Raw genomic sequence first — 25,681 nt, forward strand, 5'->3', positions numbered from 1 at the left:
CGACTCCCGGCCGCGCGCCGCGCGGGCAACTGAGGGCGGCATGCGGGACTACGACGAGGTGACCGCCTTCCTGGGCGAGTGGGGCCCTTTCCAGCGCCTCATCTTCTTCCTACTCAGCGCTAGCATCATCCCCAACGGCTTCAACGGCCTGTCGTCCGTGTTTCTGACGGCGACCCCGGAGCACCACTGTCGGGTGCCGGACACCGCGAACCTGAGCAGCGTGTGGCGCAACCACAGCCTCCCGCTGCAGCTGCAGGACGGCCGCGAGGTGCCTCACAGCTGCCGCCGCTACCGGCTCGCGACGATCGTCAACTTCTCGGCGCTCGGGCTGGAGCCGGGGCGCGACGTGGACCTGGAGCAGCTGGAGCAAGAGGGCTGCCTGGATGGCTGGGAGTTCAACCAGGACATCTACCTGTCCACCATCGTGACCGAGGTGGGTACCAGATCCGCGTTCGGGGCCTGGGACCGGAGAGTAGGCAGGACCTTAACAGTCTTTAAGGTCGTGCACTCCACCCGCCAAGGTGCGCGCTGGATGCTGTCACTCCCTCTCCACGACTCACTCACTACACACTGGCGATGGTCATCGTCCAGCCAGGTGGCTCCGGAGAACTTCTCGTGGTGACTTACAGAGAGATCATGGACATCGCAGCACGGGTGTCAGGCTGGCTGCCCATCCTGTTAGCTATCTTGGAGAGGAAGCCAAGAAGGCCCTGGCAACTCCTTGTAGATACTCTAAGATTCTGAGTAGTCATAGACTTTAGATGGGGGTGGGAGTGCTGAGGACCAGAGCTAGAACTTGGGCCAAGGAGCTGTCACCATTTTTCCTCCAGCCTTTTGTCATCTATTCAGAGAGAGGGGAAATGCCCCTCTACTTTCTCAAACTTTTTAAGTTAAAGGAAGCATGGCTATAAAACTGTCTCTTGCTCCTTTTTCCAGTTACTCCTTCCCCACCCACCTTCACCCCCAAATGACTGTCTGGTCGTTCCCCATAAAGAATTGCTTACCTTTTGCTCAGAGTTAGTTATTAGCCTTTTAGGATTCATGCGTCTGAAGATCCATTCAGGGTGACTTGTTGACCTGGAATGTTTTAGGGTATTCTAAGGAAATGTCATTAGCCAGATTTAGTTAAACCATACAATCTTAGTTCATAGGAAGCAGGGAGAAAACCTTTCTCATGCCCCAGCCCCTTGGATTTTCCTTTTGGGTGGCCTTGCCTGTCCCCTGGTGACCTTGCAGTCATTAAAGCTGGATGTATGATGTGATGTTTATTGATGCATGTGGATGTGCTTTGCATCATACTCCGACACTGGCACTCTAACTCCCTGTAGTCTCAGCAGAACTGAGCAAGCAGGACATTGAAAAGAGCACTCCTTGATAGGCTCCAGGGTGCCCAGGTTCACTGAGTGTCAGGATCAGGGGTTCAAGGATTAGGGAAGGCTTCTTGGAGGAGGAGTCTTCTCAGTGAGTCTGGGGTATATAGCTCAGCAGATGCAAAGTCTGGAACAGCAAGAAACAACCTGGCAGGAGGGCAGAGTTCACAGAGAAGAGGCTGAAGGGAAGGGTGCACAGGTCCTGGTATGGCATCAAACCCCTCTTGAGCCTCAAAGGGGCTTACAAGGGTTCTGGAGACCCTGTGTGTTGCTTCTGGGGGTTGTCACCCTTCAAGGGAGTCTTGAGTGCTGCCCCAACAGACGTGTGTGTGTGTGTTGTTTTTTGTATGTTTGGACATTTGATGTCCCCAACATCTGTGCCTCCTTACTCCACATGTATGTAGTAGGAGTAAGAGAAGAGCCCCACTGGGATCTCTGAGCAGTGTCCTCAGGCATTGTTACTTGAGAAAAGAAGTACTGAATGGAGGTAGCTGACTGTGATTTGTGGCTGAAGAGTGCATGGAGTATTAAAACTTCCAGTCATCACAAATCCTTGGTCCTAGCCTCGCAAGTGAGCCTGTCACCCTCCTGGAAGCCAGTGAGCATTGTGAAAGTAGAGTCTGTCCCTCAGACTGCAGGCAGAGAACACGGAGGGGAAGCCACACTCCATGACTCAGAAGTCCCTGCAAATTCTGCTTCTGGGTGCCTGTGGAAGGAAAAGGCAGTGAAGTCAGAAGTAGCTCATGCCATTTCTTAGGATTTTTCCCTAACCCCTGTGGTCCCCAACTTACTCTAGTCATTTGCTCTTTCTTTGCTGCCCCCATCTTGCCTTCGCTGAGAGTGGTGATGGCACTGATGAGCTCCCAAAGGCCGACTGTTCCAGAAGGGTCCTTGAGCTATGTTGCTGCCAATGTCAGCCTTTCCTTTTATATATTTAGCCTATTTCTTTAGCTGTCTTAACAGTTTTGTAAGAGCTATGTGCCCTTTCACCTACTTTCAGGTTGTCAGTCTTTGCAGGGAGGCAAGATTAATACATTACTTAGCCCTTTGTTTGAGGATGTTGGAATGCCAGACTTTAAGTTCAAGGCCGCTTGTTCTCTTCTGGTGAACAGTCACTGTTGAAAGCTGTTGCATTAACATTCTGAGAGCTCCATTTTTCTAAGGCCCATTTTCTTTCAACCTGGACCTGGCCTGCTGACCGTTGCAGCTAGTCCTGTGCCTGCTAAATGTCTCCAAGACCGTCCTCTGCCCCAAATCATAGAGGTGTTTGTAAGTACACTGGTATTGAATTCCTATTCATGTTTTTCAGCAGAAAATGAAAACCTCAGGTCTCCTGTTTGATTTTTTTTCTTTGTTGGGGTTAACGTGTGCACATGTAGTACTAAACTTTGTGGTAGACTTACATCTCTGTATCTCCTGCAAGTCCTAACATTGATGCTGGATACAGATTGGGTACTCAGGAAAATTTTTATTGAATGGATTAATGAATAATTTTGAAATCTTCTCTAAAGTGTGAGAACTGAAGAAGAAAAGGACAAGTTTAACTTATAGAAGGGAAACTTAGGGGTGGTTGAAAGGCATTGAATGGAGTATTTTAAAGTAAATGTAATCCCCCACTCCACAAACTGGGGCTTGCCCCTGCGTGGATCTGCAACAAGGCGTTGGGACTGGCAGAAAGAAGGGGACACTATTTATGAGGTGAGAAAGGTGGTTCTTCCATGTTTCAGGAATAGTTTGGTGGTCCATGTGCTTCTAGGCTAGCCCCTTCTCTAGCCCTTCAGTCACCCCTGGAGTGCTGGGGAATCAGCCACCCCACTGTGCAGTGCTGCTCCAATACCTGAGTGTTTCTTGGCCCAGGACTGCCTCCTTCTCGGGGAACCTGGGTGATTTCTCAGGCTGCCTGGGTCTGAGACACCTGCTTTTTGGTGTCTCCATAGCACAGCCTATGGCCAGAAAGCTTTCTTTAGAAACTTCTAACTCTTCTGGCACCCATGAGGTGGGGTCTCTTCAGCCAAAACCCAGCAGTCCTCTGCGTCCCCTTGCTCCTGGCCAATCTCTGCTTCCCAGAAGCCCCCCGCCCTGGCCCTTCGCAACACTCTTACTCACTCCCTGTTGTCCTGGAGAACCTCTTTTTCTGGACCAGCTTTTCCATCAGCCTTATGCGCGTGTAGTCTTGGAAAATAGGAGAGCCCCCACTGTTATCTCCACGTCCACCTGAAGAAAAAGCCACATCGACCTGGGAGGCAGGCCCCGGGCTGACTCTGGGGTGGGGAGACCAAAAAGACCTGGAGACTGTGCCTCACTGCTATGCCTTTGCTGACTTCCCTCACTCTAGGAAAGCGCAGACCCTTTTCCCTGCCTTTGCAGCTCATGGCAAGCCACTTGCTGGGTCCCTGAAGGGCCCTGTGCGTGTGCAGTCACAACAGACCCATCTGGCCATGGGTGGTCAGATTGATAGTCTCTCTAGCTAGCTGAGAACCGACATCCTGGGTCAAAGTTCTGACAGTTGTCACAGAGAAGGTGTGACGGAGAAAGGAAAATAATCTGTTCTAGAGAATGAAGCTCAGGGTTCATCTGGGCTTTGGGCAGCCAAGCCCAAGGACTAAACCCAAGGGATAATATGGTTCGGAAGGTTAACTGTCCTTTTATTCATCTATTCACTCACTCACCTAGGTACCAAACAGCTACTGAGCCTCTCCTCTGCAGGGCACTGCCAGGCTTTGTAGAGGATATGGTAGCAAATTCTTTTTCTTCTTCTTCTCCTTGCCCTGACAGCCTTGGGGCAAGGATTCACCGTTAATTGCAGCAGGAGGCAGGATGAAATGTGTGTGGAATACATGGCATTCAGTAACAGGTAGCGCTTACCAGTGTGTTTGACCGTTGATGCGGTCAGCCTAGGTACATCTCTGGGAAGAGCTTCTGCCCTGTGGGCACAGGCCCTATCTCTTTTTTCTTCCAGCCAACTCACAGGTAAGGACATATAGTCCCAGGGAACTACATCATCTCTCTACTTGCCATAACTGAGAAGTAGCACCAATTACATACTGCGTACAAGAGACACAATTTCTCTTTCTTCTTAAAAATTTTAACCGCTTTGTTGAGGTATAAATGACATAAAACAAACTGTACATAACTAAAGTATATAGTTGGAAAAGCTCTGAGATATAGATATAGTTATAGATATACACACATACACATATATATCCATGAAGACAACAACACTAGAAAGGCACATTTCTGACCAGGAAGGGTGGCAAGTCTAGGCTCCTTGCAAGGGTTACTCCCAGATGTTTTCAGTTTGCGCCTGGTTTCATAGCTAACCCAGCTGAGGGGTAATGATACTAGACTCATGACCTAAATCTTAAACCTACACATTTAGTTCTAAGGTTGATACCTGTTATCATCAGCCAGTACAGCCCATCCTTCGTACCAAGTGGCATCATCAGTGAGCTAGTCTGTAGCTGCATTAGTCGCAGCTGCCAAGCCAGGAGCTCAGTATAGAAATACTACATTCCTCTATAAACACAACAAGCCCGGGGTACATAGCCTGGACTCTATGGGCTTCTCATCACCCGCCCGCCCGCTTAAGGAGGAGTCAGGCCAAGTCCAAGAGCCCACTGCAGTCCATCTGGTGGTTGACAGGTAAGTGGATGGGTTGGCTGGGTGGGACCTAGCCCGTGCCTGCCCTTCTGTTCATATTTTGAGACCTATTACCTTTCCTGACCCTACTCGCAGGCCCCTTGTGGCCAGGAGGAAAGAAGTGTTAACCCATGCATGCTTTTGAAGGGCCCAAAACCAGGCTGTGAGAATTGCTGAGAAATGTCAGTAGTGGATAGAGAGCCCAGTTACCTCAAGTAGTTGCACGCTTGCCCAGAGTAGGGACAGGCTGGACCAAGTGGTGGCGGTGAGGCTGCAGGAGCCGGAGAGATGCTCTGGGGACCTATTCCAAGATGAACACTACAGTCACCTTGTCTCCTGCAGAGCATAGTCTGACCTGGTTCCAGGTAGCACCTGGCCTTGCCAGTCCAGAAGTCCCTAGAAGCCTATATTGGGAGACCTGACATGGGGAGGGGGTGGGGTTCCACCCCAGAATTTGTTGCAGGAGCCCCTGTGGGTTTCTAGTCTAGCTCAGCCATATCAGTCCCCAACCCTCACGAGAGACCTATTGAGAAGCAGCTACTGACTCTATTCATTTTTTTTATCTCGTCGCTACAAAAGTAGCGCATGCTAGGTGGGAATAGATCACATCATATTCAAGAGCAGCAATAGGCATAGTCTGGTCCTGAAGCTCTGCCTAACACCCCCAGAGGCTAGCACCCCATCACCAAGTCCCTCAGCTCTGACTCCCCTGCTACTCCCATCCTGACTTCAGCAGCCCTGTCTGGATGGGGGCTGCCCTAGGAGCACTCACCCTCCTAGAAGGGAGATGGTATCTGGGTGCTGACATGGCTGAGGCTGCAGAAGTGGGAAGGCTGCCATAGCCTGAGTGATTGGGCCTTGGTGCTCCTTGCTTGTCTTCTGCTAGTCTGGGCTTCTTCTAGATTTAGGAGTTGGTAACCCCCAACTCTTCCCTGGAGTGGGGATCACCACCCCATTCTCAGTCCATCCAACGTGCAGGCTTGTTCCAGAGTGGAGAGCCAGCTATGAGGCTCTTATCATCAGCTGCAGGGGTTCTTTGTGTCCACCCTAAGGGCTGCCCTCCGGCCCCCTCTGAGGTGCCTGGAGGCACTGTGCACACACTGCCCAGCAGGGCCAAAAAGCAGACTTGCTTTTCCCTCTGACCCTGGCCTAGAAGAGATGCTTTATTCTTGGAAGCCGCACACATCCTGGGAGCCAGCAGGCTCCATGGAGGGCAGGCCTGCAGCCTGGCACCAGGCAAGCAAGGGTCTAAATTCCCTAGAAGGTAGCCTTCTTGGTTACTACTGAGCACCATCTCTCTGTTCTGGGAAACATTTTTCTGGGAACCACCAAGCTTCCTATTTTGGTTTTTCTTCCTTCTTTTGGCCCTTGTTAGGCTGGAGCAACCTAATGTCTGAGTGTTCACGTGCTTCCCCATGCCCACAGACTTCTTTCCGTGCTAACTAGAGATGGAACTCTACACTGGGTACTGGGAACCTCAAGCACTGTAGCCTGTTCCCCCCCGCCATTCACTGTTTCTCACATGGGGAAATTAAGGCACAATGAGGAGAAAAATCTTGTCTGAGGTTGGGTAACTAGTTAACAGTAGAGTAGAAGCTAAAACCCAGCTTCTTGACTCCCAGCTCAGAGCTCTTGGCTGTAATTGGGCCTAGTGTTGGCACAGCATCAGAGATCCCAGCTCTAAATGTCAGCAGAAGGACCCAGGGGTCACTGGCCCGGAGTTGGGGCCTGAGCAGAGCTGAAGGAACAGATCCAAATGGTGCATACCAGGCCCTCTGGCCTCAGTCCCTCACTGGAAGCCTTGACCTTTACAGCTACAGAGCCCTGCTCCAGAACCACTGCTATGCCACCCCTGCCAATGACCTGACCCCACTGAAAGGGTGCCCTGCCCCACCCACAGCCCCAGTCTCAGCCCAGATCCTTAGAAGCGACTGTGAAAGGCCTCGCCTCCTCCTGGGTTGGCACATGGGCAGAGTACTTGCTCCCAGCCTGTCTCCCCATCTCAAATTGGTAGCAAAACAATGAGGCTAAGAGCTGTGAAAAACAGGATGGTCAGTCTCCCTGTGAGGGGAAACCTGCTCTTTGCCTTGCTGCCCGATGAGCCATCGCCTGCCTCAGTGAGCTCACACACCCTTGCAGTAATGTAAACAGAGCATGCAGGGATGCAGGGTGTTCTGATTTCATTTTCCAAGAAGCCTTACATTTAAAACATTTTTAAAAGGAAGTGAGTGATACATCCCTTTGCTCCTCTTTCAGTGGAACCTGGTGTGTGAGGACGACTGGAAGGCCCCGCTCACGGTCTCCTTGTTTTTCGGGGGTGTGCTGGTGGGCTCCTTCATTTCGGGGCAGCTCTCAGACAGGTAAGGTGGGTGTCTACTCCTGCAGCTGCAGGGCACCTCAGCACAGAGCAAGGTAGTGTTCTCTCAGCCCAGGGCTGTGTGTTTTAAAAAGGTGAAGGCACATCTATAGTATAGACTCCATACAAGTAAAGAGAGCCAGCATCCTCCTCTCACTAATGCTTGCTGAGCGAAACAACCTCAGCCGAGTGTATACATGATCCAGTTGACCAGGAAATATGCCACAGTTTACTTCTGCACTGCCTGGCTGGCCTTCCCTAAGTGAGCGTAACTCTTTGGCATCTTCAAGCTTAGGAGAGGGAGACACCACACACATGCATGTCAGCTGTGTTGTAGATCTTAGGGCATTCCATAGATGGCTGCCTCTGTGTTCCCAAAACCATTGCTCTTTACTCAAGGTGAGAGGTCTCACTAGCCAATGGCAGTGTGATGGGCAGAACTCTTATGTCCACAGGGCTGGTTCCCTTTATCTAACAGGCTTGTGGTTATGTCATTTCTCAGCAATCAGGAAGTGTGCTGTTTTGACCCATAAGCAAGTTATTTGTATAATTCCAAGGCTCTTAACTCAAAGTCCATGGCTTAGGGAGTTCATCTCCTCTGGAAATCACATACAAAATTTTAGAGATTGTATGTGAGCATTTTTCTGGGGAAAACAGTTCCATAGTTTCCATGGTGTTCTCAGAGGGGTTTATTATATTGTGTCTTGTTACCCCAGAGCTTCAGGGTCTGTGAGTGAAGCCCATGGCAAGAAGAGCAACCTTCAGCAAGGTCCTTGGCCACACTGGGTCACCCAGTGGAGAGGAGTCCCAGCATCCTCCCAGCAGGGGGAGTCTCTAATAGAGAAGTTCAGGGTGAGAATATCATCCTGCCTTAAGAATACAGCCATTTTATCCTGCGGCACACATGCAGAGTGATGTTTTGGCATGTTTGCATCTATGGATTAATGTCGTTACCTGAGAAGTGTTTCCTCATAAGAAATATGTGCATTTCTCACTAGATTTGTCTTTTCCAGAGTGTCATCTAGGGATTTTTAAAAGGGACAAATTCCTACAGTCACCAATGAGCATTAAAGAGTTAAGTAGGCTGTGACCACTGACTGATGATTGTAGATGAGCCCAAGACACTTACCCCTTTAGAGGAAAGGCCTTTGCTTCCCCAGACCCTTAACTTAGCAGCAAGCATCAGCTGATTACTTACATTTATTTAATAAACACAGAGCATCTAATATGTGCCGTTCACTCTTATGAGCACTGTACAAGTAAAAAAAGTAAAAAACAACAACAAATAATTTAATCTTCATAACCCTATGATGTAGGAAACATTATTATTCTCAGTTTATAGATGGGAAAAATGAAGCCCAGAGGAATTAAATGACTTGCCCAGAGTCACACAGCTGGCAAGTGGCAGAGCTAGGATTTGGGCCCAGAGTCCTGATCCTCTGTCTCGTGTGGACTACTGTTCTAGGTGCCTGCTCTTCTAGAACTTGCCTTCTAGCAAGGCAGAATGTATTAAACAAAGAATTGAGGGAAGTACTTGTTATCCTTTGTGGTGGTAAGTGATACAGAGGAGAGAGAAGTACAGGGTGCTCAGAGGGGGTCTGACAGAGGAGACCCGAGACGGTGAAGCATTGAAGCATGTGCTGGGGGTTGAAAGATGAGTAGAAATTAGCTAGCTAAAGGGGTGAAGAGAGGAAAGAGTGTTCTGGGCAAGAGAGCCAAGAGTACTTAAGCCTAGACTCAAGAAGAGGCATAGCACACTTTAGGAACTGGAAGAAAGTGTTGGCGGAGGGTGGGGGGGGTGGAGAGTGGTATAGAGACAAAGCAGCGAGGCAGGCTGCGGCCCAAGCAGAAGAGCAGGCCGGGCTTAGCAGATGACAGTTAGGAGTCTGGGCTTTCGTCACAGAGCAGCGGGGAGCTTTTGAGAGTGTGACATCATCAGATTTGCATTTTTACAAAATTGTTCAATAGCTTTGTGGAGAAAGGATTGAAAGGAAGCAAGGAGGATTGTGGAAAGACCAATTAAGAGGTTATCACAATCATTTATGCAGGAAATGAAGGTGGCTTGGACTAGGCTGAGGGCGGTAGACATGGGGAGGAGTGGTAGGAGGTAAAACCAACAGGACTTGGCTATGAGTTGGACACGGGAAGTGAGGGGAGGGAGACTTCTGGCCCGCACAGCTGCATAAATGATGATACCCTTCTCTAAGACAAAGCACTCTGGAAGGGGACCATGTTTGTAGGAGAAGATGTTGAGTTCAATTTGAACATACTGAATTTGGGCTAACTATGAGACTTAGGGGTCTCATAGGAGGAATGGAGTAGGGAGTTGGATGTATGGATAGGGTGCTGCATGAGAGGTTTGGGCTGGAGAAACACGTTCGGGAATTGTCAGTTGATAGAACCCTCATCAAAGCCCCGCAAGTGGATGAGATGGCCTGGGAACAGTATAGAGTGAGAGGAGGGCGTGCCCTGGACGGAGCTTAGAGGCCCTCCCAGAGGGGTAGTGGGAATTCCCCTCTCACAGGGTTGGGTGGCAGCTGAGACTCAGAGGAATTACCTTGATGTGAAAGACTAGGAGGAGGTACCCCAGTTACAGAGTTGAAACTCAGTGCATTTTTCTGGTCAGCTGTGTCATGGGGTAGGTGGATCTTTGTGGGCCAGCCTCAGAGCCATGTAACACCGCGATTACCTGAGGAAAGTGTTTAAGTTCCCAAAGATCTGCTCCTGAGGAAGCAGTAGAAACAAAGTTGGTGTGTGTGTTGAGGACCACCTTAGTCTTCAGAAGGGCTAGTACAGGGTTTCTTAAACCTTTAAAAATTTTTTTGCCAGCAGACTTCATCTTTTAAGTAGGATCGTTTAAGTTCAGTAAATGAAATAGCTAAAAATGTGGCTGTTCTGGCTGCAGCATCTGCCTTCAGCTCCCTACACCACCCCTCAAGCTTGTCTGCACCCCCTTGGAAGGCCCAGGGCTCTGTGGGATGGACAGTTTACTCCTAAGTGAGCCAATTCAAAAACCTAAGCCAAACAGATTACCTAATGGCAGTGGATTCATGCCCTCCAGTGTTGTCTAGAATATCAACTTTTTATATAGGACTCCTTGCTGGAATATGAATAAGCCAAAAAGTCAAAAGCAATTAAAATAATCCTGGGCTGTCAAAGCATTTTATCTGACGTCACTGAGTTACCTCTATGTGCAGAAATAGAAGGGAGGCACAACTCTGGGAAGAAGTAGCTGATATTTCCTATTTTTGTAGGCATGTGTGTGTTTTACCTTTTGTTGACAGACTTTAAAAGTGAGCATTTCTTGCAAATTAAAACTACAACGAGGTACCACCTCACACTGGTCAGAATGGCCATCTTAAAAAGTCTACAAATAACAAGTGCTGGAGAGGGTGTGGAGAAAAGGGGACCCTCCTACGCTGTTGGTGGGAATGTAAGTTGGTGCAGCCACTATGGAAAACAGTATGGATGTTCCTGAGAAAACTAAAAATAGAGTTACTATATGATCCAGCAATCCCACTCCTGGGTATATACTTGGACAAAACTATAATTCAAAAAGATACATGCACCCCTATGTTCATAGCAGTACTATTCACAGTAGCCAAGACATAACAGCCTAAATATCCATTGACAGATGAATGGATAAAGAAGATGTGGCACATATATACAATGGAATACTACTCAGCCATAAAAAAGAACGAAATAATGCCATTTGCAGCAACATGGGTATAACTAGAGATTATCATACTAAGTGAATTAAGTCAGAAAGAGAAAGACAAAAACCGTATGATATCACTTATATGTGGAATCTAAAATATGGCACAAATGAACCTATCTAAGAAACAGACTCACAGACATAGAGAACAGACTTGTGGTTGCCAAGGGGGAGGAGGGGAGGGAGAGAGATGGACTGGGAGTTTGGGGTTAGTAGATGCAAACTATTACATACAGAATGGATAAACAACAAGGTCCTACTATATAGCACAGGGAACTATATCCAATCTCCTGGGATAAACCATAATGGAAAAGAATATAAAAAAAGAATGTCTGTATGTGTATAACTGACTCACTTTGCTATACAGCAGAAATTAGCACAACATTGTAAATCAACTATACTTCAATTTAAAAAAATAGAGAAAAAAATGTTAGTGGCTATCAGAGAATGCAGCTGATTTTTGTTTTCTTCTCTGTGCTTTTCTGTATTTTACAAATGTACAATTTATGCATAAATGTCAAAGAATAAAAATAGACAAATATTTCTTAAAAAAAAAGTGAGTGTTTCTGGCTCCAACCCTGGATTGCCAAGGACTATTGCAGTGTAAGGGCTCCCTGAGTCTTCTGTTTCCCTACTATCCAGGGAGCCCTTGGGAAGGGAAAGCAGGGTAGGAAGGGCCCTCCCCTTGGTTGACGTGCAGGGCACTGTCGTTACAGAACAACGCAGGGGAGCCTCCTTTTAGGTCAGGGTTGCTCAACCTCAGCACTGTTGACATTTTGAGCCAGAGACTGCTTTGTTACGGGGGACTATCCTGGGCATTTTCGGATGTTTAGAACATCTCTGGCCTCTATCTACTAGATGCCAATATCATCAAAAACAACAAAACCCTGTTGTAATGGGAAGAAGCACCAAACTCTTTACCGTGGCTGAAGGTCTTGTGCAGTCTGGCTCCTGCCACCCTCTACTGAACAGCTGCCCGTCGTGTTCACCATGCCCCTCTAGCCACAGTTGCGCGTGCTCTCCTCACAGTCACAGTGAAGAATTCCCGGCCCCACCCCCGTGCTGTGGCCTTTCTTGACCACGCAGGCGGCCTCCTCAGGGTCCCCGGTTTACATTACCCTGGTTCCTTGTTCCTATCAGAAATTGGTAAATAAAAGATGACATCATCTGATTAATATTGGCCTCCCCCACTGTACTATGAATATCGTTGAAAGCTTGGTCCCTCTCCCCTACTCCCCCTTGTCAACAACTTCTTTTCCTTTGGGTCTGATCTCAGTGCCCCATCATCAGGGAGACCTCCCCTGAATGCCCACGTCCCCAGCCCCTACCTCCAGTCCAGGATAGGTTCCTCTCTTGTGTCCCTTGTGGGCCAGGATGCTGATCCTTCAGTGCTCTTGTTCCAGTGCGTAATTGTACATTCAGCAGTGTCGTTGTTCGATTAAAATATGATTACTGTCTGTCTCACCAACTGTAGACTATAAGCTCCTTGAGGGCAGAATCAGTGTCTTTTTTTAATTCAAATACATCCGTAATGACTAGTATATAATAGATGTTCAAATAAACATTCATTGAATGAAAATGGGTGTCTGCTAGCCCTGGGCAGACTCAAGTTGAATCTGCTAGGTTGAATGAACTAGGTTGACTTGTTCCTCCTTGTTGTGTCACTGTCTTTAAAAGCAAACAGGGCTTCCCTGGTGGCGCAGTGGTTGAGAATCTGCCTGCCAATGCAGGGGACACGGGTTCGAGCCCTGGTCTGGGAAGATCCCACATGCCGCGGAGCAGCTAGGCCCGTGAGCCACAATTACTGAGCCTGCGCGTCTGGAGCCTGTGCTCCGCAACAAGAGAGGCCGCGATAGTGAGAGGCCCGCGCACCGCGATGAAGAGTGGCCCCCGCTTGCCACAACTAGAGAAAGCCCTTGCACAGAAACGAAGACCCAACACAGCCATAAAAATAAATAAATAAATAAATAAAATTTAAAAAGCAAACAAATCCCAAAAAACCAACATTTAAAAAGATTTTAAAATGAACACAGGTACAGAAACCACACAGAACAAATGAGGCTTAATGAATTATTCCAGGGAAATAACCATATAAATACCACCAAGTCAAGAAATAGAACTTTGCTGGCCACCCAGAAGCCCCATCCATCTGTCCCATCCCAAAGACAACAGCTTCCCTCACCTATAAGTAAACACTAGCCTGACTTTTATAATAATCACTTCCTTTTGGGTTTTTGTAGTTTTATCATTCAAATGTACATCCTTAAACACAAGTTTAGTCTTGCCCACTTAAAAATTTTTATGTCTTTTAGTCTACTTTAACCTATGGATTCCTCATCCTTTTCTTTGCCTGGGCTGTTCTACCTGTAGAATTTCCCAGTTTGAATTTTGCTAACTGTGTGCTTATGGTACAATTGAGCATATTCCTCTTTTCCCTGCATTTCTTGCAAATTGCAGCTGGATCTAGAGACCCATCAGATTCAGATTCAGCCCCTTTGTAAAGACTATAGGAGTCATGCGATGTTCAAGTGTCTCTTTTTATTTTTTTTTTATTTTTATTTTTTTTTTAATGAAGGGTTTTTAATTTATTAATTAATTTATTTATTTTTGGCTGTGTTGGGTCTTCGTTTCTGTGTGAGGGCTTTCTCTAGTTGTGGCAAGCGGGGGCCACTCTTCATCGCGGTGCGCGGGCCTCTCACTGTCGCGGCCTCTCTTGTTGCGGAGCACAGGCTCCAGACGCGCACAGGCTCAGTAGTTGTGGCTCATGGGCCTAGTTGCTCCACAGCATGTGGGATCCTCCCAGACCAGGGCTCGAACCCGTGTCCTCTGCATTAGCAGGCAGATTCTCAACCACTGCGCCACCAGGGAAGCCCAAGTGTCTCTTTTTATTATGTTAGCAGTCATTGAAACACAATGCCCATATCTCTCCATTCATTGGGGGTTGTACAATGATGATGTTCTAGTTTTATCACTTTGGTTTCATTTAATAGTTGGAATACTTTTATGAAATGACACTTTCCCTCATCTGTTATTGGTAACTGTTCACCATAGTTTACATAGAAAAGTCAGGACAAATGTTTTCCCCTTTATTTACCAGCTTTCATTTATAATGAATTGTTTCTCCATCATCCTCCAAAGTAAACCAGCTCTTTTAAAAAAAATAATAAATGATGAATATATGAATTTAAGTATAATGAATGTGTGTCAATCCCTTGTAATCATTGTCTTAATTCTGGCACTGCCTTTTGGGCAACCCTGGTGGCCAGGCTGCACATTGGTCCTGGCGAGTGGGGAGGGGAGTAACAGCATAGGGACTGAGAGGCCAGGATTGCGCCTGCACCAGCTGCCCTGGCAGCAGTGTCCGCGACCCCTCCCTAAATGACTCTGGGGAAAGCCCCTCTTGGTGGGGCCCATTCCTGCTGCCTTCTCCCAGCTGGTTCTCTATCACTCTCCTTTCCTTCCCAGGTTTGGTCGGAAGAATGTGCTGTTTGTGACAATGGGCATGCAGACTGGCTTCAGCTTCCTGCAGATCTTCTCGAAGAACTTTGAGATGTTTGCCATGCTGTTTTTCCTTGTAGGCATGGGCCAGATCTCCAACTACGTGGCAGCATTTGTCCTGGGTATGGCCATCAATTTGGAGTCCAGTACTTGATCCTGTGTTTCACCATCATCCCACCACCCGCTTTCTGGAGACAGCTGTGATGTCCCTCCAAGGGAAGTGGTCTCTGGCAACACCGACCAGGGATTCTTGATGAATCCAGTTAGTAGTCAGGGAAACTGAGTCTGCCAGGTGCCCAGCCTTGTGTCCCCAGCAGCCCAATAGCCTGACTGCTGATTTCCAGTTCTTTTCTGGCCCCTGAGATGTGGCACCTTGGTCTCATTAGTACTCGATGGCCGTTTTGCTGGAATTCACCTAAGATCTTAAAAATAGGGCTTGCCTCTGCCCAGGGCTGGGGTAGCTAAGGAAACAGGGAGGCATGACATGAGGAGCAAGGGCCATGATTGGCAGGCTCACCAAGGAAGAAAACTGCCTCTTCTGCCAAACATAGTGGCCAGTGAAATCGACTGGCAAGAATGAATTGATAGGAGTGGGCTTTAGTCACATGACCTTCAGGGTTTTAATTGAGTCCACACTGCAGGGCTTTGGCCTGCTCTCACTGAAAAGTTGCCAGTCTCACTGTTCAGAGGAATCTAACTCTAGCTTATTGGTCTTTGGGTTCCTTGGGTTGATTGTTAAAAGGATTATTTGTTTCTCTTCACATTTGATAAAATATTTTTCCTTAAAGCGTAATAGTCAGCATGTGTGGCCTTAATGGTGACTTCCCCTTTAATCAATCTCCTTCCTCAGTGAGGATTAAATTTTGAGGCCTCACGTGGTATCTTTAGCATAGGGCTTCAGGAAGTGATGACAGTTTCATGAGAGAACTGTCGCTGTGAGGCCACAAGGAGGCACCCCCAGCAGGTGGTCAGAATCCCATCCCTCCCTAGGGCTTGGAAGCTTCAAGATAATTCTGCCTGCTTTCTTATCTGTATGTTGAAAATTACACACAAGAAGATTAATAAGGAAATAACCGGAATTAAAACACTAACATGACTCCTCCCTTGTTTTGAACAGGAACAGAAATTCTTGGCAAGTCAGTTCGTATTATATTCTCTACGTTAGGCGTGTGCATATTTTATGCATTTGGCTACATGCTGCTGCCGCTGTTTGCTCACTTCATCAGAGACTGGCGGATGCTTCTGCTGGCGCTGACGGTGCCAGGGTTGCTGTGCTTCCCGCTGTGGTGGTGAGTGTGGCCCTTTGCCCGGTGGTGCCCACCAGCAGGATGTCTTCTATCTGGCCTTCACTAGGGGGCAGCAGCAACCCACAAATCCCCATTTGGGCTCACAGAGACAAAATCTAAAGTCTTTATAAGGTGTTTCAGAATGTTTCTCCATACTCAGAAAAGCCAAAAACAAAACAGCCCCAAGACATCAACAGACTTGTTCTCAGCCCTGTGCTGGGTTGATTGGAGTGCAAGGAGAGGAAAGAGCAGTAGCTGCGCGACGATGGAGTTTAGCATAAGCTCCAGGAGGCTATCAGACTGCAGGACAAGACAGCTTAGGCCCTGGCTCTGGTTGTATGTTGCCGCACCCTCGTGCCAGAGGCACCGGGAGAAGAGGGAGCACGTTGTGAGAGTCCTCAGGGTAGCTGGATGGAGGAAACCAGGCTCCATCTGAGCCTCCAAGATAGAGGTTGGACAGGCAGAGAGGAGACCATTCCATACTGAGAGAGAGAACACAGCCGAGGGGCTGAGGCGAGAATCGCCCCTTGCAGGTGGGAATGGTGAGATCACTGGTCCACCTGGATGTGAGAGCATTGCAGAGCATAGTGGGAGAAGATAGAGCAGAGATGGTACAGATGAGTCCTAGTTATGACCAAAGGGCAGGGGCTACCTCATGAGGTAGAAAATAAGATCCATAAAGTCTCAAAACACCTAAGTGCCTTACAGAGAGTCAATTGGATGATTCAAGGCGGGGCGGGGGGAGGGGGGAGAGTGAGGAAAAACTAGAGGCTATAAGAGGCCAGTGCAAAAGCTGCTGTGGATGCCAGGCACAAGCAAGGGAGTACGGCAAGGTAAGGGTCTGGGCTGGGCTCAGCCCATGACAGAAGCCAAGCTTCAGGAGCCCATTTTGCGCGTGTCTACTTAGTGTCCAGCAGGTGGCACCACCACTCTTCAGAAATGGAGGTGGCCAGCCAGGGGAGGAATCCCATCATGGTGTGTTGGCCCCTCTAAATTTTGTGTACTCCAGTGAAATCAGAAGCTCACACTTACTGGCTCTAGTATGGTGCATCTCTTAGCTTCTGGTTTGGAAACACCAAACGTCCCTCAAACCTAGCTCTGGTTCTGAAACCCCCTTTCCCACCTCCACTTCTGCTCCGCCTGGTCTGTGGGATGGGAAGGCCTCAGTGAGATTGCTCCTTGTACTTCCAGGTTCATCCCTGAGTCCCCCCGATGGCTCATCTCTCAAGGCCGATTTAAAGAGGCAGAGGTGATCATCCGCAGGGCTGCCAAAATCAATGGGATCGTTACACCCTCAACCATCTTTGACTCAAGTGAGGTGAGCACCATGCGGGAGCTGGTGGGAGGTCCTCGGTGACCATGATTTTAGGGTAGGACCGCACAGCCCTGAAGCCCTCCCTTCACATGGGAGTCCAGCCCTCCCCCTGCCCAAGCCCCAGCTGCCCCCAAGGCAGGTCCTGTTAAAATTCAGAAGTTGAGAAGGTGCCAACTGCGTAAACTCCTTCACCTTTCCGTGGAGTTTAGGTTTTCATACTTTATATAATTATTTTCTAAGTGATCATACAGTTGAACCATTACTTTTAATAATAAAAACTCTTTATGAGTTAATAGGTCTTTCATGAAATTGGCATTTTGGGAAATCATTGTTTCTTATACCTTAGGTTGTTTCTCATCTTAAAAAATAATACAAGTACCTAAAATATGAAGCAAAAATAGATTTGGAGTTAGAAATGTCCTGTCTCCTTCCGCCCACCAACGGAGAGTTGTTGAGTATTGTCTTGGAGCCAGGTCCTTTTTGATATCCGCCCTCCCCCTACCCCACCCCTCTCTGCAAACCCTGTTCTCACGCGCCATGAGTAATTTCCTGGCTCTGCCTGATTCCTGGGTCTTGCTTCTCCTTCCTGTTCCCTCTCTTTCCACCTCCTCTGCAGCAAGCGGTTTTCCTCAGTCTCATGCCTCTGAGAAGAGGTTAGAAATTGTCATTGCTGGCTGATGGGGTTCTGGAGTGTGTCCCTGCTCTGACAGGAAGACAAGGTCCTGGCTGTGAGAACAGCCACCAGCAGTCATACCGCAGTGCGCAAAGGCATGCAGATGCAGACTTGGGGCTTGGGAAAGAGAGACCGGTTATTATAGGCAGCAAAGAAGCTGCTGGCCACTGACAGCCCTCCCGGCCTCACAGTTAAGCGGTGGCCCAGCACCAAATCCCACTCAGCACATCCTAGAAAGGACTCTGGTGCACAAAGTTCAGGGAGGGGTAGGTGGTAGGGAGGGCTTTTAAGTGAGGTGGCCTCGGTAGCTTTGCAGAGGTCAGTCTGGATGAAACCGTAAGTCCCACTGGCATTTTTGTGGAAATGAGGCTATTCCAGGGGATCCATTAAGTCAAAAGTTGACCTTTTGTTGAACTGCTAACTCGGGAAAAACAAACTCCAAAGCTGGGTTTGCTTAAGAAAGCAACATCAGTGTGTTTAGATGTGTGGTTTATTAATGTCCTTGGCTGTGCCAGATTTCATAGGAAGTTACTCAGAGTGAAGCTGAGGTCAATTTTCCTGTTTTTCTATCTGAAACTTTTTTCCTTGGAAGTAGACCAGTAACTACATGGTATGAGGACTGAAAACATTAATTCTTTTAAAATATAATATCAATAAACTACACAGCCAGTTTCTCTCTCTGACCCAGAGGGCCGGGAGCCAGCCTTGGAAAGGAATGCTCAGAGGCCTCCCTGGAATGTGGCCATTGACGGGGCTGGAGGTTTTGCCGGGAGGGGGCAGTCAGCTTGGGCCTCCTCCTTGGCTGCATCGCACCAAGGGCTGGTCACTTACTTTTCCTCCTCATTCTTGTTCACTAATTTGTTATCCACAAGGCCCAGTGAAGTCTTCTGCAGCCCAAGACATAGTCACTATACTTACCCTTCTTTTCAAGCAAGAAGCATAAAACACTCCCCAACTCGGAGACGCAGAAAGCTAAGATGCCAGGGTTTCAAGTATGTTCTTGGGTCTCTGAGTCTCCAACCTTCTCTCCGTCCCGTACCCTTGTCATGTTGTTCCTGCAGCTACAAGACCTAAGCTCCAAGAAACAGCAGTCTCACAGCATTCTGGATCTGCTCCGAACCTGGAATATCCGGATGGTCACCATCATGTCCATAATTCTGTGGTGCGTAAGTGAGACATACCTAAGGCCTCAAGACAAAGCTTCTGGCAGTGGCTCTCAAGCCTCGCATTTGCAGACATGTCTCAGATCAGAATTGAAAGCCTGTGTCATCAGAAAGTGGCAGGGATGTGCCTTGCAATAAAAGAAGTGGGCATGTCCCAGTTCTTAACGGAATCTCAGAAGAGGAGAACGAGAACTGTTGTGGGGGCTTTTGGGGGAAGATATGGGATCTTTGGGGATCCCTCCGGGTCATAAGGCAAATCGCTGTTCACATTGGGTCCCTAGTTTAGCTGTTCCTGTTGCCTGTGCATCAGACAGTGACTGAGGCCTTTAAGAAGTTCTAAGTGAAGACACCATGTCCTTTCAGTTATAGAGGCTGCTAAGTATGTTCTGGAAATGTGGAAGCAGGACATCCTCCCTCTGGGATGTTTGGAGACAGTCCTGGAGGGAGAGCCATGGCCTACACGTCCTCGTCAGGTTCCTTCTAACGAGGCGTTTCACCAAGTGTGTCAGGGAGGGATCTGTGATTTACCAGAGAGAAGGAACACATCCGAGTGCCTGGATAGCATTTGCTTAGTGGCCAAACACTTGGGATTACAAGTGACTACCTGAGCCTGCGGGGGAGGAAGGCAGACTTCATCTCAAGAGTGCTTATTGCTGGAGTCAACAAACCTTGGCAGCCAGCCACCCATTTCCAAGGAATGGCACGGGATCCCTTAGGGCAGTGCACCACCCCTGAGTCGGCCTCAAACAAAACCAGCTTTCAGCCTGCAGCACAGACCTGCCAGCCTGCGATGAGTCACCCTTCTGTGGTTCACCCAGGCACCCCTCCTGCTCTGGATTTCCCAGGGACTCCTGTACATGCCCTTTTCCCTGATTGTATCAGCTGTGGTTTCAACCTGCAGATGAGTTAAAAAACAGTCTGATTCATACTGGTCTGGTTTGCCAAAGAGTGTTGACCATCAATAGAGAGAGTGCCTACTGGGGACAGGGTCTAGGCCAGGGGCAGCGGGGGGCATGCAGATGGCCCACTGGGAGCTCCCTCTCCTCCCCACGAGTCCAGTGGGGTTGGGGTCACCTGCTTCTGACCAGCCTCTTCCTGGCTGGTCGCCCCAGAGGGTCCGCCAGGGATCTTTCTCTAAATGTTTGGCCTAATGATTGTTCCTTATTTTATCTCATCAGTCTTATCACACCCCACTTGCTATCTGCCTCCTTACTCATACCCTAGCTCCTTCTGCAATTGTTGGATTTGGGAGGTTCAGAGAGTAGGGAAGTAAGCTTTTGTGAGTGCTTTAGCTTAGGATTTTTAAAGCCGAAAGGCAAGTTGGAGTATTTTGGGGTTTTTATTTTTATTTTTCCAACAAAGTGAATCTATCTGAATTATATGTCTTTTTGCTGGAACACTTTGTTTAGAAAGCTCTGAAAGTGCTCTGACCCAGAAGGTACCCTGGTCTCGGGGGAAGTTACCTTTCTTTCTAAGAAGTAAGACTCAGGGTTAAATCTGCTGCCATCCTGGTAAGGATAGTTTTGAATTTCCTGCAATAATTGTATTTTAAAAGTTGTCCAGGTTGGGAGGCACGTGGATGCCACTTCTCCAGCTTTTTTCTGCATTCTGTTTCAGGATGACCATATCAGTGGGCTATTTTGGGCTTTCCCTTGACACTCCTAACTTGCATGGGGATGTCTATTTGAACTGCTTCCTTTCGGCTGTGGTTGAAGTCCCAGCATATGTGTTGGCCTGGCTGCTTCTGCAGCACCTGCCCCGACGCTATTCCATGGCCACCGCCCTCTTCCTGGGTGGCAGCGTTCTTCTCTTCGTGCAGCTGGTGCCCCCAGGTAGGTACCATACATGTCTGCAGTCTGGGATATCCATTGAGTCACTCAGTCTCTACCAGACTGTCTCGGCCAATTAATAAAGAGAATAAAATTATGCCATTACAGCTCGCCTGCATATCTGTGTTCTCGGCCAACAAAGCAAGAGAAAGTATCTCCTGGGACCAGACAGTCATCATGGCCTGGGCTTTGGGGGAGGAGGGAGAGTAACCATGTGGGGCTGGCGGTTGATTGTACTCTCTACCCAAGTTAATGTGTGTGTGTGTTTTTTTTGCAGAGTGAGGGGGAGGAAAGAGGGCCATCCCCATGTCTTTTTAACCTGGCCCCATCTTAGTCATTTATTCATTCAATAAGTAGCTGTGGAGTGTTTACTGTGGGGGAGGCACTGTGCTTGGGGCTGATGGTGCAGAAGTAAAGGAGTCGGGCAGAGCCCCAGGCCCTCCTGGCGCTCAGACTCCAGTTGAGAAGACAGACAACAAACAAGTAAATAAAATGTTTGTTATAGTACAGACTGTGTTACCTTTAATAATGCCACTGAAGGACAATGGAGAGCTAGTTTATATAGAGTGGTCACAGACAGTGGCCCGAAAGAGGGGAAAGTTGAGCAGAAACAGATGAAATGATGGAGAAACCCATGAGAAAGTCTAGGAGCAGAACATTTCAGGCCAAAAAAGAGCAAAGGCCAAGACCCTGAGGAGGCAATGAGCCTGGCACGCTTGGTAAGAGATGAGGAGAGGAAAAAGGGAGGGGCCAGGCCACAGCGTGGCTCTCACAGGCCAGTAGCAGGAGTTTATTTGTAAAACCATCTTGGTATCCCACAGAAGGGTGGGAGGCAGCCCTCTTTGAAAATTCGTAAAACGGTTTATGGATCCTCATGTCCATCATGGTACCGAGAGTTGTCATGGGTTTGGGGACCTCTGGTAATCATTTGTGGGCCCCTGAGGCTGGCAACACTCTGCACAGGAAGAGCCCCCGCTGCAGCGTGGCTGGGAGCCCAGGAATGTATGTGGAGGTTCACACCAGAGCTCAGGGAGACCCACAGGCCACTCACAGCATCTCCTCACTGGCACAGTGAGCAGGAGAGATCCGAGGATCATTCCTGAGGGTCTGCTGGTCTGTGAAGTGTTGCATAGAGTGAAAGCGTGAAGTGAGTTGTAATTGAACTTCCCATTCATCCACAAATCCTTAGTTAATTCCACAGTGCCTGCAGCATGAGGTTCTGGGGTGCCAGCTGCCCCCCCTGACAGACATGTCTTTAATGACTTTTGGACTGGAGAGCAGGTTTCTCTGGGTTATTGAGGGGCTCACTCTGGTGGTCTTTAGGCTGAGAAGAGCATGTCCTCACACAGCTGCAGGTCTCAGCCTCCTCTCAGTAATTAACTTGGAGGGACATAAGCCCCTTATCCCACAATAGGAAGTTATAGAAACTTTCCTCCCCCACCCTTCCCAGGGAGAAAGTATGTCTGTTTCAGGCAAAAACTAGTAGCAGTGTGCCTTGGGTTGGTGCCTTCTCCTACTTTCTTCCCTTTGCTCTTCAGACTTTTATTATTTGGCTACCATCCTGGTGATGGTGGGTAAGTTTGGAGTCACTGCTGCCTTCTCCATGGTCTACGTGTACACAGCCGAGCTCTACCCCACAGTGGTCAGGAACATGGGCGTGGGAGTCAGCTCCACAGCGTCCCGCCTGGGCAGCATCCTGTCTCCCTACTTCATTTACCTTGGTAAGTCCCGTGGGTCGAGCGCACGCAGGAGGGATGGGGTGGAAGCACTGATTGGCTTTAATGCAACCTGGGGATGGCTTGTTAACAGGAAAGCAAGCACACCCAGCAAATGGGATCCATCCAATACTGGATCTATGCCTGGAGAAGGTTCCTGTCCGGGTGCACTGTGGTGGAAGCGCTCATGTGGAAAACAACCTGTAGACAGCTAGAAATTGATGAGAGTGGAGGGTTTTTGTATCTGTTTTAGCCTTCCCAGGCCTTCCATCAGAGAACGTAATTCCCCTGTCCTAAGAAATTGCAGTGTCGTTTAGGGAGCCAGTGTACTAATTGGGGAAATTTCTTCTTGGAATCATAGTTTACAAGGAACAGGAAGGGAAAGATGTCTATTCTAGAGGTCTGATGAACCAAGAATTTCTGTAACTTGAAGCACTTAACACAGCAGTTTTACACTGGGCAAAGATCTGTCTCGTACCATTTTATGTAACAGGGCCCCAGTTTTATCTTTCTCAGAATTATCTCCTCATGGCAGCTGCTGTCCCCCTGCACATACCTAGCTGGCACATCTCTGGGGACGGGTGGCACCCACCTTGGGAGTACTCAGAGTGCTTTGTGAACATGCTACATAGATCTGACAAGCAGAAACACCCTCTGATCTGGCCTGAAGACAAATCGAGTGGGTTGTGACACATCTGGAGAGGTGGAGGAGTTATTCCTATCCCTGGACACGTACCTTGAGTTCCTTGGAAACCCAGCATTAGGAAATAGGGTGTTTTGTGTTTTTTTAAATTAATTAATTAATTTTTGGCTGCGTTGGGTTTTTAAAATTAATTAGTTGATTAATTTATTTATTTTTGGCTAGAAAATAGGAATAGAGGGACTTCCCTGGTGGTCCAGTGCTCCCAGTGCAGGGGGCACAGGTTCGATCCCTGGTCGGGGAACTAAGATCCCGCATGCCGCACAGCACGGCCAATTAAAAGGAAATAGGAATAGAAATGGCCCAGCCCCATCCTCCCAGGCTGCACCCATCCCCTGCACCGAGGTGCTGCTGCTCTGTGCCAACTCTGGGTTCTGTGACCTGCCTAGGTGCCAGATTCCAATATGGCAGCTCAGACTGGGAGATGCTGAGGCCGAGAAGGCAGGTGATCCCGTTAGAGTCCTGGGGACACAAAGGGAGGGAGAGAGACCATGTCTAACTGCACTCCCGGCTTGGGGCTCTGCTTTGCCACAGGTGCCTACGACCGCTTCCTGCCCTACATTCTCATGGGGAGTCTGACCATCCTGACAGCCATCCTCACCTTGTTCCTCCCAGAGAGCTTCGGCACCCCACTCCCAGACACCATTGACCAGATGCTAAGGGTCAAAGGGTAAGGGGGCCTCCTTCTTCACAAAGTTAATGCACTGGGTCTGGGCCTGGCAGAGAGTTCCCCACGAACTCAGAAACGCCATGGACTAGTTTAGCCATAATAGGATCAGACATGGCCAGGTACTTACAGCCTGTTCTCTCTGGCCAGACCCAGACCACCGGGTCACCATGAACATCTCGACAGCAATAGCAACTCTGGGATAGTACAGGGACAAGAAGAAACCTTTCAGAATCTGCTGTATGATATTTTCCCTTTAGTGAGATAACCTCAGCTCTGGGGGATTTTTTGTTTGTTTTGAGACTGGTAGACATCTTTTTAAGATTTGTTACTAACATTTGTTTGGCTTGTTCTTATAGAATAAAATACAGGCAAACTCCAAGCCACACAAGGATGTTAAAAGATGGTGAAGAAAGCCCCACAGTCCTTAAAAACACAGGCTTCTAACACAGCCTCCAGTGAGAAAGTAAAGAGGAATGACCGTCTTATCAGGAGTGGCTTGTGCAGACACTGAGTCCTTCAATGGCAAAGGTCTTTGCTGTTCATTCTGTGGACGCTGTGTCTGCCTTGCTCATGGATGGATACCCAGACTCAGCTGCATATGGTCCTAGAGCACCACCTTCCCTCCAGGGACACCATGGCTACTGACGGACAACTTTGGGTAAATCCTAACTATTACAGTGATGGACTTGGCACTTCCTAAGAAGTTAACTACTCACTAGAACCAGTAGGATTTGGAAGAATATGAGAGGCATTTGCTAAATTTACATTTTAATTTCAGACTGCCTGAAAAGGCCCCTGATAGAACTGGGGGTCTAATTCTCCACCTCCTCACCCTGCCAAAAAATCCTTTCCCTGTTTCCCACTAATGGTGCACTTTAGAGGAAAAGAAATAATTACACAGGGAGTCTGATTTCTCATAGTTTCTCAGTTACAAAGGATATTAAATGGGATTGTTGCTTCCCCAGGGCAGGAGAGCACAAGTCTGGGGAAACCTAGAGGTATTTCATATGGAGAGGACTCAGCAGATACAGAACAGAGACAAGTGCATTGACTTATGAGCTCTTGGACCACTCAGAGTGACTACTGGGTAGACTTGTTTACATCTGATCAAAGCATTGGGCTTGTGCAGGCCCATAGGAGATTCGTCACTGAATTTCCACTGCTATGTGAATCAAGTCTCCTAGCTACTGTGGTTTCTGATGTATGGTTTGAAGGAAGTATATCAATGAGAAAGAGAGACGAGCAAACTTGTCTCCTCTCCGAAAACTATAATATGGATTTTGATTGTGTTTTGTTTGTTGTTTGTTATTATGTCTTTTTTTCTCCTTAAGTTATTTGCACTTCAGAATAGACTTAGGAAAGGCTGGTTCCTTAGCCTCCTGGTTTGTGTCTTTTATTTGTTTGTTTCAACCCAGAATCACTCTGGCAATGGTCCACAGTTGCCACCTATGCAAGGCCTCACCAGCCTTAGCTACTAGCACTTCTCTGGGTGCCAAAAATGACATCACTGTGTGTGTTCCTTTCATGATACTTAATCATGGAAAAAAATTACAAAGAAGAAAATTAAGTCGTGTTCACAGTCTTTCAGAGTTGCTCACTTCAGTGGTGTAACACTGGGAGATATTTTGTGTTCAGTGTAAAATTGTCTTCTCTCTTCTGATTATGCTACCATGGTACTCCTAAAGCATATGCTTCACCTGGTTAAAAAAAAAAGTATTTTTGTGAAAGCTACTGAAGTGCCTTGGGAAATGA

At 48.1% G+C, this 25,681-nt stretch overlaps 1 protein-coding gene across 1 annotated transcript; it reads left to right on the top strand.

The window, feature by feature from the left end:
• On the top strand, positions 1 to 25,681 carry LOC137759522 (organic cation/carnitine transporter 2). The gene is made up of 10 exons (XM_068535847.1): positions 1 to 433; positions 7,266 to 7,369; positions 14,546 to 14,700; positions 15,696 to 15,867; positions 17,056 to 17,182; positions 18,914 to 19,014; positions 20,633 to 20,847; positions 22,383 to 22,565; positions 23,794 to 23,929; positions 24,286 to 25,681. Exons 1-10 carry the CDS (start codon positions 41 to 43, stop codon positions 24,371 to 24,373), a joined length of 1,674 nt encoding a protein of 557 aa, XP_068391948.1. The 5' UTR covers positions 1 to 40; the 3' UTR covers positions 24,374 to 25,681.

The sequence above is a fragment of the Eschrichtius robustus genome, chromosome 2 (assembly GCF_028021215.1).
Source record: "Eschrichtius robustus isolate mEscRob2 chromosome 2, mEscRob2.pri, whole genome shotgun sequence".
In the NCBI taxonomy this organism is placed as follows: Eukaryota; Metazoa; Chordata; class Mammalia; order Artiodactyla; family Eschrichtiidae; genus Eschrichtius; species Eschrichtius robustus.

Bases quoted from the DNA above. Each gene is read 5' to 3' on its own strand.
- LOC137759522 (XM_068535847.1), top strand. From the start codon at position 41: ATGCGGGACTACGACGAGGTGACCGCCTTCCTGGGCGAGTGGGGCCCT. The intron at 434-7,265 runs GTGGGTACCAGA...CTCCTCTTTCAG, and splicing joins TGTCCACCATCGTGACCGAG to TGGAACCTGGTGTGTGAGGA. The intron at 15,868-17,055 runs GTGAGTGTGGCC...TTGTACTTCCAG, and splicing joins CTGTGCTTCCCGCTGTGGTG to GTTCATCCCTGAGTCCCCCC.